At 36.5% G+C, this 11708-nt stretch overlaps 1 protein-coding gene across 1 annotated transcript; it reads left to right on the forward strand.

Moving 5' to 3' along the window:
• The first annotated feature begins 6550 nt into the window (after window positions 1–6550).
• mmp13b (matrix metallopeptidase 13b) lies at window positions 6551–10240 on the forward strand. Its single transcript, XM_015015600.1, has 11 exons — window positions 6551–6733; window positions 6823–6933; window positions 7123–7250; window positions 7342–7490; window positions 7585–7710; window positions 7799–7954; window positions 8045–8165; window positions 8624–8757; window positions 8839–8998; window positions 9130–9233; window positions 9789–10240. The coding sequence occupies exons 1-11, from the start codon at window positions 6566–6568 to the stop codon at window positions 9887–9889; spliced, it is 1458 nt and encodes a 485-aa protein (XP_014871086.1). The 5' UTR covers window positions 6551–6565; the 3' UTR covers window positions 9890–10240.
• Window positions 10241–11708: the final 1468 nt, after the last annotated feature.

Raw genomic sequence — 11708 nt, forward strand, 5'->3', positions numbered from 1 at the left:
CTCAAATTTGTAATTTCTTTAGCAGAAACTGTGGAGGAAACTCAAGCAAACTCTTTGCACACTGATGCGACACTGTGACCTGTTCATCCCACGCATTCTGAAAGCTCTCCCAAAATAACACCATAAAAGCCTTTTCTTGTCCAAGTTAATTGCATGTAAGAACATTTCAATGAGAAATGAAAAGGCAGTTGAAATTGCAGGGTGGATTTAGGGCCTTCACAGACACAAAATGGCCACTAGCCAGGTCCCCCAGACTGGCAAGGGTGGTGCTGCAGCGAATTTGGGATATAATTACAGTTGATTGGTCATTGTTAAGCTTTATGGGTCTGAGAGCATTCCTCTGCAGAAAAACCTGAGCTAACATTTCCAAGACTTCATAAATTCGAGTTGCTACGGTTTGGTGGCCTGAGCGCAGACAAGGTTACGAAGTGGATTTAAACAGTGTTGTTGGCGGAGAGAACAGCACTGAACTGCCAGGTTACAAGAGGGGAGAGACCCTTCAGAACATTTGGGTAATTACACTCTCAGAGTCAGGCAATAGCAACAAACGCAGAGCGAAAGGTTTCTGTTCACATATATCAGTATGCAAAGGAATTCCATCTATATTGTTTTGTATCAGATAAATAATGGTAGGTGAATGCTGTAAAATTACAATGCTTACGTTATCTTGACTTGAACTTGAACCTACCATGTTGTGCATGCTGACCGAAGCAAAGTGAACATGAAGAGTAAAACTGTTACATGGTTGATTTTAAAATTTGTAAAAATTTTAAAAATTTAGTAAATATTTGATCTGCAGTGACGTGCCTTACCTTGCTGTTGATCTATATGGTGCGAATATGGATGTGTTAAGCGTGTATAGATATCGTCAACATATCTACACACATCTCCTTTTCTGAGTCCTTTTGTCACATCTGCTACATTTCTTGGCTGTTTCTTCATCTCCTTTTACAGATTTTCTGTTGTAAGTAGAAGGACGATCTGGGACTATAATGGTCTTGTTCTTTTGTCTCCACTCATACTTAAAGACTCAACTGTGACTCATATTTTTGGTGCTGTGGTTGAGTTTTTTGTCCAAGTTTTTAAAGGATGTGGTTTATTGGTTTGTTGACACTGGTGGAATGGTAAAGTTGACTCGTGGCCTTTCCACAAAACCAGCCTGAAACCTCATATTTGGGCCTCAGTGGTTGATGGAGGTGGAAATTCTGCATTGTTTGGGTTATACTTTTGGAAGTGACGGGAGCATTTCCTCACTCTGTAAGTGAAGCACAGATCAGTACACGTGCCTTCTAGAGCAGGGGAGCTTCCATGATTATGGTCCATTTTGTCATAATGAGTTTGAGATGATGTTCTCTGTGACTTTGGTTCCAGTGATAAGATCCTAGCATGGATTTTTCAATTTTCACATTATCATCACCAAGAAACAGGTTCTTGGAGCTCTTGGCAGAAGAAAACTGATGGCCATTTTACATTTTTTCTTGATGGTCTTGCATCCGGTCATAGCATTGTTCAGATCTACAATCTTGTCCATGATGTCTATTGACATATTTTGATCTTGTTCATGTACATGAGAGACGTGAAGAGAGGCAATAATTCAGTAGACAGGTGTCAGAAGTATCTGTAGTTATCTTATTAATTAATCTAATAATGGGGGACAATTTTTTTTCCAAGAGAATTAAGTCCTCAATTTACTCAACAATATGCCAAGAATAGTTTGATTATATGCAAAGTGTCTTTTCTGGATTTCTAGTATAAACATTGAAGATTTTTTTTTATTATTATTATTTTGTTTATGAGCAATATTATTAAAATGGAAGCCTGTGAAATAATTATCCCATAAAACTACTCTTACCTGAAATCTTGGCTCCTTTTTCATCATAATTTGGCAATAAACTTGCAAACACCAACTCCAGTATGAATCATTCTTACACATTGTAAAAGGCGATCCACCAACATCAAGGGACATGTGAGCTCCCAGCTCATGTTGCTGCAACTGCAGAATCAAAGGAGTGTCTAACAACTTCCAGCCATCAGAGGATTTCCAAGGAATGAAGTCTGTCACCATCATTATACCTCCACTGTCCATGCTGTTATATTTACCATATTTATCAGATTAGCTGTTGCACTTGCATGTGAACTCAACTGAGCAGCTGCAGTGTGGCTTTCACAACGTGTCACTCATTCCATAATCCTCTATTAAATATCACAGTCCATAGTAGTTGTGGGTTCATTACTACCTGCAGAGGACCTGGGGCATAACAATGGTTATTACCCCCATTTAGGATTTGGACCTTTTAATTGATCTCAGTGCACAGTAATCTGAAAGAGTCTCAGCTAAAAAAAGAAAAAAAAAACTTTTCATAAAAAAAATTAAAAAAAAACTGAAGAAAATATTAAGGATTTTTCTAAAATGAACAAAAGCTTAACTGATCATCTGAATTAGTGAATAGGAATTTGAAAATGTACTTAAATATATTTAGTCTGCAGCAGAAAGTTTGAACAGTCTCTGTCTGTTAAACAAAGTTCTGTGACATTTTGAGGGCAACATTAACTCAGTGTTCACCAGTGAAAATTGAGTGAGAAGTAAACACAGAAAGCCACCAAGAAATGTTGCTCTCATAAAACGTTGCTTTCCGGGAATCAACTGGCAGGAGCTTGAGTTCCCAGTTGACAATTATCTCTGGCAGACAGCTGATGCAATATAAAAGTAGATCTTGTACCGTTGGACCACAACAATCTGATTTGAAGTCCTGTAAACTTATAACTGAACAAACATATATAATAAAAAAAACTGAATTGTACTTTAAAAAGCCTTGGAAACTCTTTCTAATAACAATATAGTGCATATTTATACAAAGTATGTGAGTAAGTATGAGCACAAATATCTGTTTATATACCATACCACCTCCTCATTTTCATTTCTTTAGTAACTGAAGCACCCATTTCCTGTTTCCTCCCCATGAATCTAACAGATGAATTACTTTATTAATAAGTAAGAGTAAGAAATCATAGCTTTGTCCAAATTGTCAATCCATTATCCTGAGTCCACATCCAGATCTTCCCACTACCTAGAAATCATCACAGACACAGATATCTATGGCTCCCCCTAGTGGTGATGTAAGACACTGTAATACAAATCTTTGTATACCTGTTAAAATAAAGACTGACTAAGATGAAGATTACACCGAGTGTCTATAAATTTATCAGAAAACCTTTAAGATTTTCACAACGTTTAAGGTAATCTTTTTTACTGTATCGTAACTAACATTCCTTTTCAATATATAATGACAGCAATGACAAAAACAGGTCATGGATCATAAGGTCTAGCTAATTTTTTTATGCAGAGAGTATTATGTCAAATCCTTGGTCAGCTAAATTGATCTGAATTGTGCAAACACTGGGTCATGAAGAGGAGACTGGAGTCATTTACAGTCAAAGTTTAAGCATCCAAAGCTTTTGCGCCGAGTCTCTGCTGCCCTCTAGTGTTGGGAAAGACTGTTTTTTTTTTCTTTTTTTCAAATTTACCTGATAGCATGACATCATCTCAGCAGTTCTTGGGATTTCAACCTAAAACTTTACACATCATATCTTAATTCTAAGCCTACAGTATTGTATTTTTTTATTATTGTTTTTGTTAGATTTTGCTTGTACCCATATAAACTAACTGATCCATTTTTTTAAAGACTGAGTCTGACAGCTGATACAGCATTAATTTAATATAGGCTAAATTAAAAATTTCTACTTAAACGTGTGTGTCTACAAAGAAACAGGTCTATTTCATAGAGATGTGTTCCAGATATCATCTCATTAGTGCTGAGCAAATTGAATTGACCTTTAGAAAGGTATTCTACCACTGCATTGTTGCCTTTGAATCCAGTATAACAAAACATTCCACACACCAATATCGTCAAAGGATTATGTTGCAGTCCAGTAGTGGTCTTTCTGTGCACCGCTGGAATTAACATCAGTGAAAACCAAGTGGCTTTGGGTTTGAACAAAACGGCTGATTTGTCTTGTGAAGAGTCCTAGAAGGTCTAAAAATCAGCAACCGCTATGTAAAATCATACTGACGCACCATGTCAGTTAGATTAAGGATAATTTAAAGCTTGTTCAGTTAAACTTACTGTTAATCACCAAATCTTAGGGGATTGATAAAAGCAAAAATCGGTAAAGTGTATTTGAGAGGAAACACTGGACTCAAACAGTAAGTTGACTGGCTCCTCTTCAGTTGCAAAATTAAAATCCTTGAAATGGGTAGTGACTTAAAGGCATCCTGCTATTCAGCACATGTCTTTTAGTCATTGCTTTCTGAAAGAAAACAAGTGTATTCCATGTCTTAGAGCATGTGTTCTTCTCTCATCAAACTGCAAATGTGTTTATTTTGTTTACTTGGATGTTATATGTAAAACTTTCTGTAATTTATGATTATTGTATGGCAATTTCCAAGGGTTTTGAACTGAGGCACTGTTTGTGTGGGGTTGTTGCAGCTAAAATAACAGTAAAAAATCCCCCAGAGTCTAACTTCCCCTTACATGAATCAGACTCTCTGTAAACCACCACCTAAACACTGATGCTGCTCCAAAAATATTTGTCTGCACAGGATGTTGCAACGCGTAGTCACATTGTTAGACATGCATCATATTTCCGATAAAGTCCAGGTCAGCGGAACCATTTCAGATCCCGAAGTTGGTTGTCTGTCTGTATGCTTTCAAACACAATTAGAAAAAAAAAAAAAAAAAAAAACAAAACGTTGGACATAGCGTTCTGAGTGTCAGCTTAGTTCAGAAAGTGTGAGCAGTTCAAAGCTACAATCGAATAAATCAAGGATTAGCATGTGGCCAATTTCGATTTATAGCTCAATCTTTATGCATTTCAGGCTTTTTTGTAATAAATAGCTGTTTATGACAAACAAAATGTACTACATTCATACATTCTAAGCAAAATACTTTGTTTTCTGGTGTAACCTTGATGTGGTTATTGTTGTTTTTTTAATTTATTAGTAGAATACTTAATTTAATATTTGAAAATAGTAGTAATGTGACAGTTTTAGAAGATAAAGAATCCTCTTGTTGTGATGCAGTGAGTGGATAATGATATACCTCTGTTGTTTTCCCCAGACAGTGATGGAATAGTAGCGTTAGACGGTAGCAAGTTTTTACATGTCAGAACATCAGGTAGTGATATTCTTGCTTTGCTTTGTTAAACTGAAATACAGAATACAACAGGACTATTGGACTCTGTCGAAACCACATCATTTGGTGACTGTTTCAACTGAAAACAAACATTTTCATTTCAGTTATAATGTCATGCATATAATTTAATTTTGAGTGATTCATATTTTTCAAACAATACTGTGTTGGAGGGAGTTGCTGTAAAAAACATCTAAAAAAAAAATCCCAATTTCTTAAGAACATATCCCACATTTTAAAAGTGGGAGTTCACATAATGTTGATTTCCCACTCAACAAGTTTTGGTGCTAAACAGCTTATTCGGCAGTACGTCCATCTGGTTTTAAAAGCAATGTCAGAACAAAGTCTTGGAATGGCTCTAATTCTGCAGCTGAAACATGAACTCCCTTGGCTTTAGTTATAAAAACCATGGCCGTTTGATGTAAACAAAAAAGTTAGGAGTAACTTATGCTCAATGTCAATCTGCTTTTTCTCAAATTTATTTAAGCGTGACAAGAGCTGAATCTATTTCAGGTCTGTTGTGATAAATTTAGTTTTAAAAATGACAATTATAACTCCTACTCTGTTTTGTTTCTAAATCCAGCTCACAGGTCATAAAATACCTGACAGCATTGTAAATACTGTACTGAATACTGTTGAAAATAATGTTCCCTAAATACATCAGCAGTTAGCTAAATAGCAAGATTTTGAGTGAAATTCTGAATTAGGGTAAAAACATTTTTAACTGTGCAAAAATTAAATCTCAAATTTAATTATTATTTTTTTTTGCTTAAGTTTAGATGTAAGATGACCCACCACCATCACCACTACTATCATGAGAGGTGAAGGCGAAAAACACACTTATAATTCATCATACTTATATTGATTTAAACACTAATACACATGGAAACATTTGTATTAAGAGGATACTGAAGCGCTTAAATGGATGAGGCTGGAGGGCTAACGTTTAAGCTATTGACATAAATCTTTTTGTTGTGCTTCTTACTCATGCATCACAGATTTCACTCTAAAATAAGAAAATAGACTCAAGACTATCATAAGACGCACAGTAACGTGACGGTAATTTCCCTTTTTTGCTAAAAGAAAAAAGAGGAAATTATCCTTATCCAAACATTTCTTCTACAAGTCATATCTACTGATGAGACATTTTTACTGATGAAAACATCTGCTCTCAAATCACCTAAGTCAATGCAATGGGTTCATCAAAGAGTTTCTATGTTGAATAAAAAGTTTACTCAATACAGTCACTGTAGTTTTGCAGATACATACACATTCCTGTACAACCAAAAAAGGAAGTGGCTAGGTACTTTTGCATGAATCACGGGGGGTTGGGGTGGGCAGCTGAGCAAAACACTTTAAATACTCCTCTCAGCTTCATGATGCCAGTGGCTTGTTTGGACAACTCAGTGTCAACAACTATGTTTACTTTGCTGCTGCTGCTGCCGGTGTTGGCTCGATACTCCTTTGCTCTGCCTCTTCCTACTGGGATAAAAGAAAACGTTGTTACAGAAAATGTCAGGATAGACGATCTCTTAATAGCCGAGGTGAGATTCTTGTAAACCTTTTTTCCTTCGTATGCTTAATTCAGTGTTTTCTTGTAATTTGCCATAAAATATGTTTGTTTTTTACACAGAAATACCTTCGTCACTACTATGGTCTTCCAACTGGTCTCCAAAGTAAAGAGTCGTCATCAAGTGATTTTAAGAACAAGGTCCAGGAGATGCAAACATTTTTCAAGCTTCAGGTAACCAGAAGTGTGCAATTGTAAATTTAGGTTTTTGTGTGGTTCTTTACTTTTCTCATCAGCATTTTAAGAGTAAATTGTATAAACAACACTTTACATATGGAAGAAGTTCCTTTTAAGGTCTTTAGAAACAGCAAAGTTTTGACATTGACACATCTTCCCAATTTTCTTGTTTTTCCACTTGCAAAGGTAACTGGAAATCTTGATGACAACACTCTGGAGGTCATGAAACTGCCCAGATGTGGTGTACCAGATGTTGGGGAGTACAACCACTTCCCTCGACACCTCAAATGGGAAAACAACAATGTCACATTCAGGTAACTATTAAATCCTTGAGAAGAGAATTTGATATTTTGAGTATATTTTAAGAAAAGTGTTCTGACTGTCTCATGCTCCCCAATGTTTCAGGATTGTGAATTATACTCCTGATTTGAAGAAATCTGACGTAGACAGAGCAATCCGAAACGCACTGAATGTTTGGGCAGATGTCACCCCTTTGAACTTCAAGAAGCTGCATGATGGCAACGCAGACATTATGATCAGCTTTGGAACAGGAGGTGATGAAGCATTGTGACTTTTATAAAGTAGACATGTCAAATGGTTCATGTTAGGTTCAGCATGCTGAATACTTGTTTGCCTCTTGTACTGAAGAACATGGTGACTACAATCCATTTGACGGACCTGATGGGCTGCTGGCTCATGCCTACCCTCCAGGCCCAGGCATTGGAGGAGACACTCACTTTGATGAGGATGAACACTGGACCAAAGATTCATCAGGTGACTACGATACAGAAATATAATTAATAGCAAACCGAATTCTGTCACAAAAGAACAATGGTTTTAATTCTATGTATTTTCTCTCCAGCGTACAATCTGTTTATTGTAGCAGCCCACGAGTTGGGTCACGCACTTGGTATGTCCCATTCATCGGACGCAGGTGCCCTGATGTACCCGGTCTACTCGTTCGCCACTGGTTTCCCACTGGCCGAAGATGACATTGAAGGCATTCAAGCTCTCTATGGTGGGCAAATGGAAACTTCGGTTAGAAATGGTAATGTACAATAATTGCATGAGGAAAGTCTGTTCATGCTATTGTAAATGTCAATTCCAGGTCCCAACCCCAATCCCAGAAAAAGGAAGCCAAAACCTGATGCGCCTGACAAATGCGATCCTGAGTTGAGTTTTGATGCTGTGACAGAACTACGAGGAGAAACCTTCATTTTCAAAGACAGGTAAAGTGAAGGCATGTCCCATTCATTGGATGCAGGTGCCCTGATGGATGGGCTAACATCGTCCCAATGGCTCACATTGAAACCAAACTCCTCATTATGAGTAAAGTGTTTCCACTAGTGAAACTGGAAAATATAACAATGACAAGAAGTCACTATCCAGTGATGACTAACTCTTCGAAGTCAGTTTTTTTTAACTGTCACATGAAACGCTTCATCTCGACCCAGCAGAGTTTCATCTAATCCTGCGCTTCATTTGATGAACAGTCAGTGGTAGCTTAGACATAACCTTGTCATTGTTAATTTATCACAGTTTTTGTTGCGACGTAGGCTAATGTGTCCGGACAAAAATCCAGTTTTCATCTGAACCAGTTTCAGTTATTCCCCTGTCCCAATTTCCCCGCCTGTAACATTTTTGTGAATGCTTGGCCAGTTTGTCTTCAGCTCTGCTTCTTTTTCAGCTTCTACTGGCGTCTCCATCCACAGATGGCAGAACCTGAGCAGACGCTGATCAAGTCCACATGGCCCACCCTGCCAAAAAAAGTGGATGCAGCATATGAGTACCCAGAGAAGGATTTAGTCTTCATATTTAGTGGTGGGTTAAATATAAATGTTTGATTATCTAACAAATACCACACACAAGGTAACACCAATACCCTGTTGTTTGTTCAACCAGGGATCCGTATGTGGGCCTTGAATGGATATGCAGTTGTGAATGGCTACCCAAAGTACATCCACAAACTTGGTCTTCCCAAATCAGTTAGAAAGATAGATGCAGCTGTGCATATAAAAAGCACAGGGAAAACTCTGCTCTTTGTTGATGAAGAATACTGGAGGTAAGATGGCGATCATGTTACACAGAATGTGATACTAAAAAGGCAAATGTCAATTTCTTGTGCTTTACAGCTTGGTCTCTTGGACTCTTTATTGATTATCTGTATTTTTGTGCATTTTGCGTCACCAACAGTTACGATGAAGCAACAGGCACCATGGATGCTGGTTTTCCGAAATCTGTTGAGGAAGACTTTCCAGGAATGCATGATGAGTTTGATGCTGTCACTTTCCATCAGGGTAATATGCAAAACTCAGTATTCAGTACAGTTAATGATCCAATGTGTAATATTTATTGGTAGCAATAAAATACGGGACTCAAATCTGTTCATTTAGAACAAAGGATCCCAATTTATTTTTGACCTTCCTTCCACTAAATACTCGTGGCAATGATTTTAAATCTCAGAACACGGATCACAAATACTGTTTCACAGTACACTTAAAAAAATTACTTACTGATGATGCAGCAACTATAAACCTTTAATATAGAATCCTATAACAATCCTATAATAAGAATAAGTGTTTAAACTCACCCCTCTTTATTTAATAGATTAAATAAGGAGTCTATACTCCTTCCAGTATAGACTAAATACACTAAAACGAACACCAAAAATGGCTTTTTATGTATTTCGGGAAATTAGCAGAAACTCTAATCTGCTGCATCTTTCAAAGTACAGAATGTAGAGCATGTTGCAAAATACTTCACACGGCTCCTTTAAATAAACTCCTGTGAATATTTGATGTTTTCTGTATTCTGTCATTTACTTACATCTGTTCATCTTTGTTCTCTTGCAGGCTACTTGTATTTCTTCCACGAAAATATGCAGTACGAGTACAGCCTCAGATTCAGGAAGGTGATCCGCATTATGAGGACCAACTCCTTCCTCAATTGCTAGAACTGTTATGTATGGACACAGCTGACTGTATGTGAAGAGATGATAAATTGTCTAGACAAATTGGGATGAGACAAAACACACTAGGGTGTGGAAATGAACAGATTTAGGGTACAAAAAAAAATAAATGATGTCAAAAGATAGGTGTATGTGCTGGACACAGAATTCTATGTGATTCTTAGGAATTTCATCAACTTATAATTTACTTATTTATTTTGCATGTGTTGCTTATTCATGCTGGATGTTTTTTAACAGATATTCATCATAGTGTCTGTAGGAATTTATTGACTGAATTCAACTTACATGGATTCACACGTTCCAAATAAAGTCTCATTTTCTTTGTTGCATTCATCATTGGTGTGGCTGACTGACTTCTCTAGTATCTAAGTTATGACGTGGGAATATTTTGTGTGTTTGTGACTGATGCACTTACTGCCTGCCCTGACACTTTTCAAACTTTCATTGGTAGAAACATTCAAATCCGTGTGTCATTGTTTGACTTAATAGCTAAGCGGGTGTTTGTCTGTCACAAAAAATCTTAATAAAATACATTGAAATTTGAGGCTGTAATCTGAGAAAAAATGAAAAACTTAAAAAAAGTAACATTTTTATAGAGCACACCGAATTTTTTTTTTTTTTTTTTTTTTTTTACAAAGATTTATATACTTTTGATTATACAACAGATGCACTACCAATAAATTAGGCTTGGATAAATGTTGCACACATTTAGTTTGACTAGCTCAGTCCACACAAAGCAGAAAAAGCAGAAGAGTCCTTTACAAACGAAGCTGAAGTTGTTTTCCATTTCTAGCTTTCAATAGCTAAAGGGCGATTCCACTTAATTTTTCACTACCTTCCGTATCTTTAATCAACTCTAGTTTAAAAACTATTACACCTAGAGACTTGAAACTTGGACTGGATTATTCTCCGCTTCAAACTGAATGAATACCATGTTTGGGATTTGTGAAACCCTTTTCTGATTTGTGAAACTTCAATAAAGTTTGATTATCACCATTTTTTGCATCTCTTTCATACTAGAACTGCTCTAATTAAAAAGGAACACCTAGACTTTAAACTTGCACTAAATTATTCTGCTCTAACAGCAGAATATTTACAACCATGATTCTGATTTGTGAAACTTCAATAAAAGTTGATTTTCACATTTTTTTGGCATTTGGATCGCCTTGGATCTGCTCTAATTACAAAAACTACAACTCCTAGACACTTCAAACCTGGACTATATTATTCTGCTCCAATAGTAGAATATTTTAATCCAGGTTTGGAATTTGTGAAACTTCACTAAAGATCAGATTACTATTCATACATGTTCCATGCGGTTTTTTTCAAATTCAATTATAATTCAAAACCACTTTAATGAACCACTTTAACCACTTTAACCAATGGGAAATTAAATGTTGTTGTAACTCATTAATTCTTCAACGAGTTATTGTCGATCATGCTGGCTGTTGGAAGGAAAGAACCTTTGCAGGGGTCTGTTAAGTGAAGTGAAGTTTCACAAATCAGAAAAGAGCTTCACAAATCCCAAACATGGTTCTAAATATTCTGCTGTTAGAGCACAATAATAGGCCAAGTTTTAAGAGTCTATGAGTTGTATTTTAGGAACTGGAACAGTTCTAGTGTGATCCAGATGCAAAAAATGGTGAAAATCTACCTTTATTGAAGTTCTCAATGGAGAAAAAAAAATGGTGAAAATTGAACTTCATTGAGTTTTCACAAATCAGAAAAAGGTTTCACAAATCCCAAACATGGTTCTAAATATTCTGCTCTTAGTTGAGAATAATCCAGTCAAGGTTTGGAGAGT

Source organism: Poecilia latipinna, unplaced genomic scaffold (assembly GCF_001443285.1).
Source record: "Poecilia latipinna isolate Pla-1442-1.1 unplaced genomic scaffold, P_latipinna-1.0 Scaffold1933, whole genome shotgun sequence".
NCBI classification, from domain to species: Eukaryota; Metazoa; Chordata; class Actinopteri; order Cyprinodontiformes; family Poeciliidae; genus Poecilia; species Poecilia latipinna.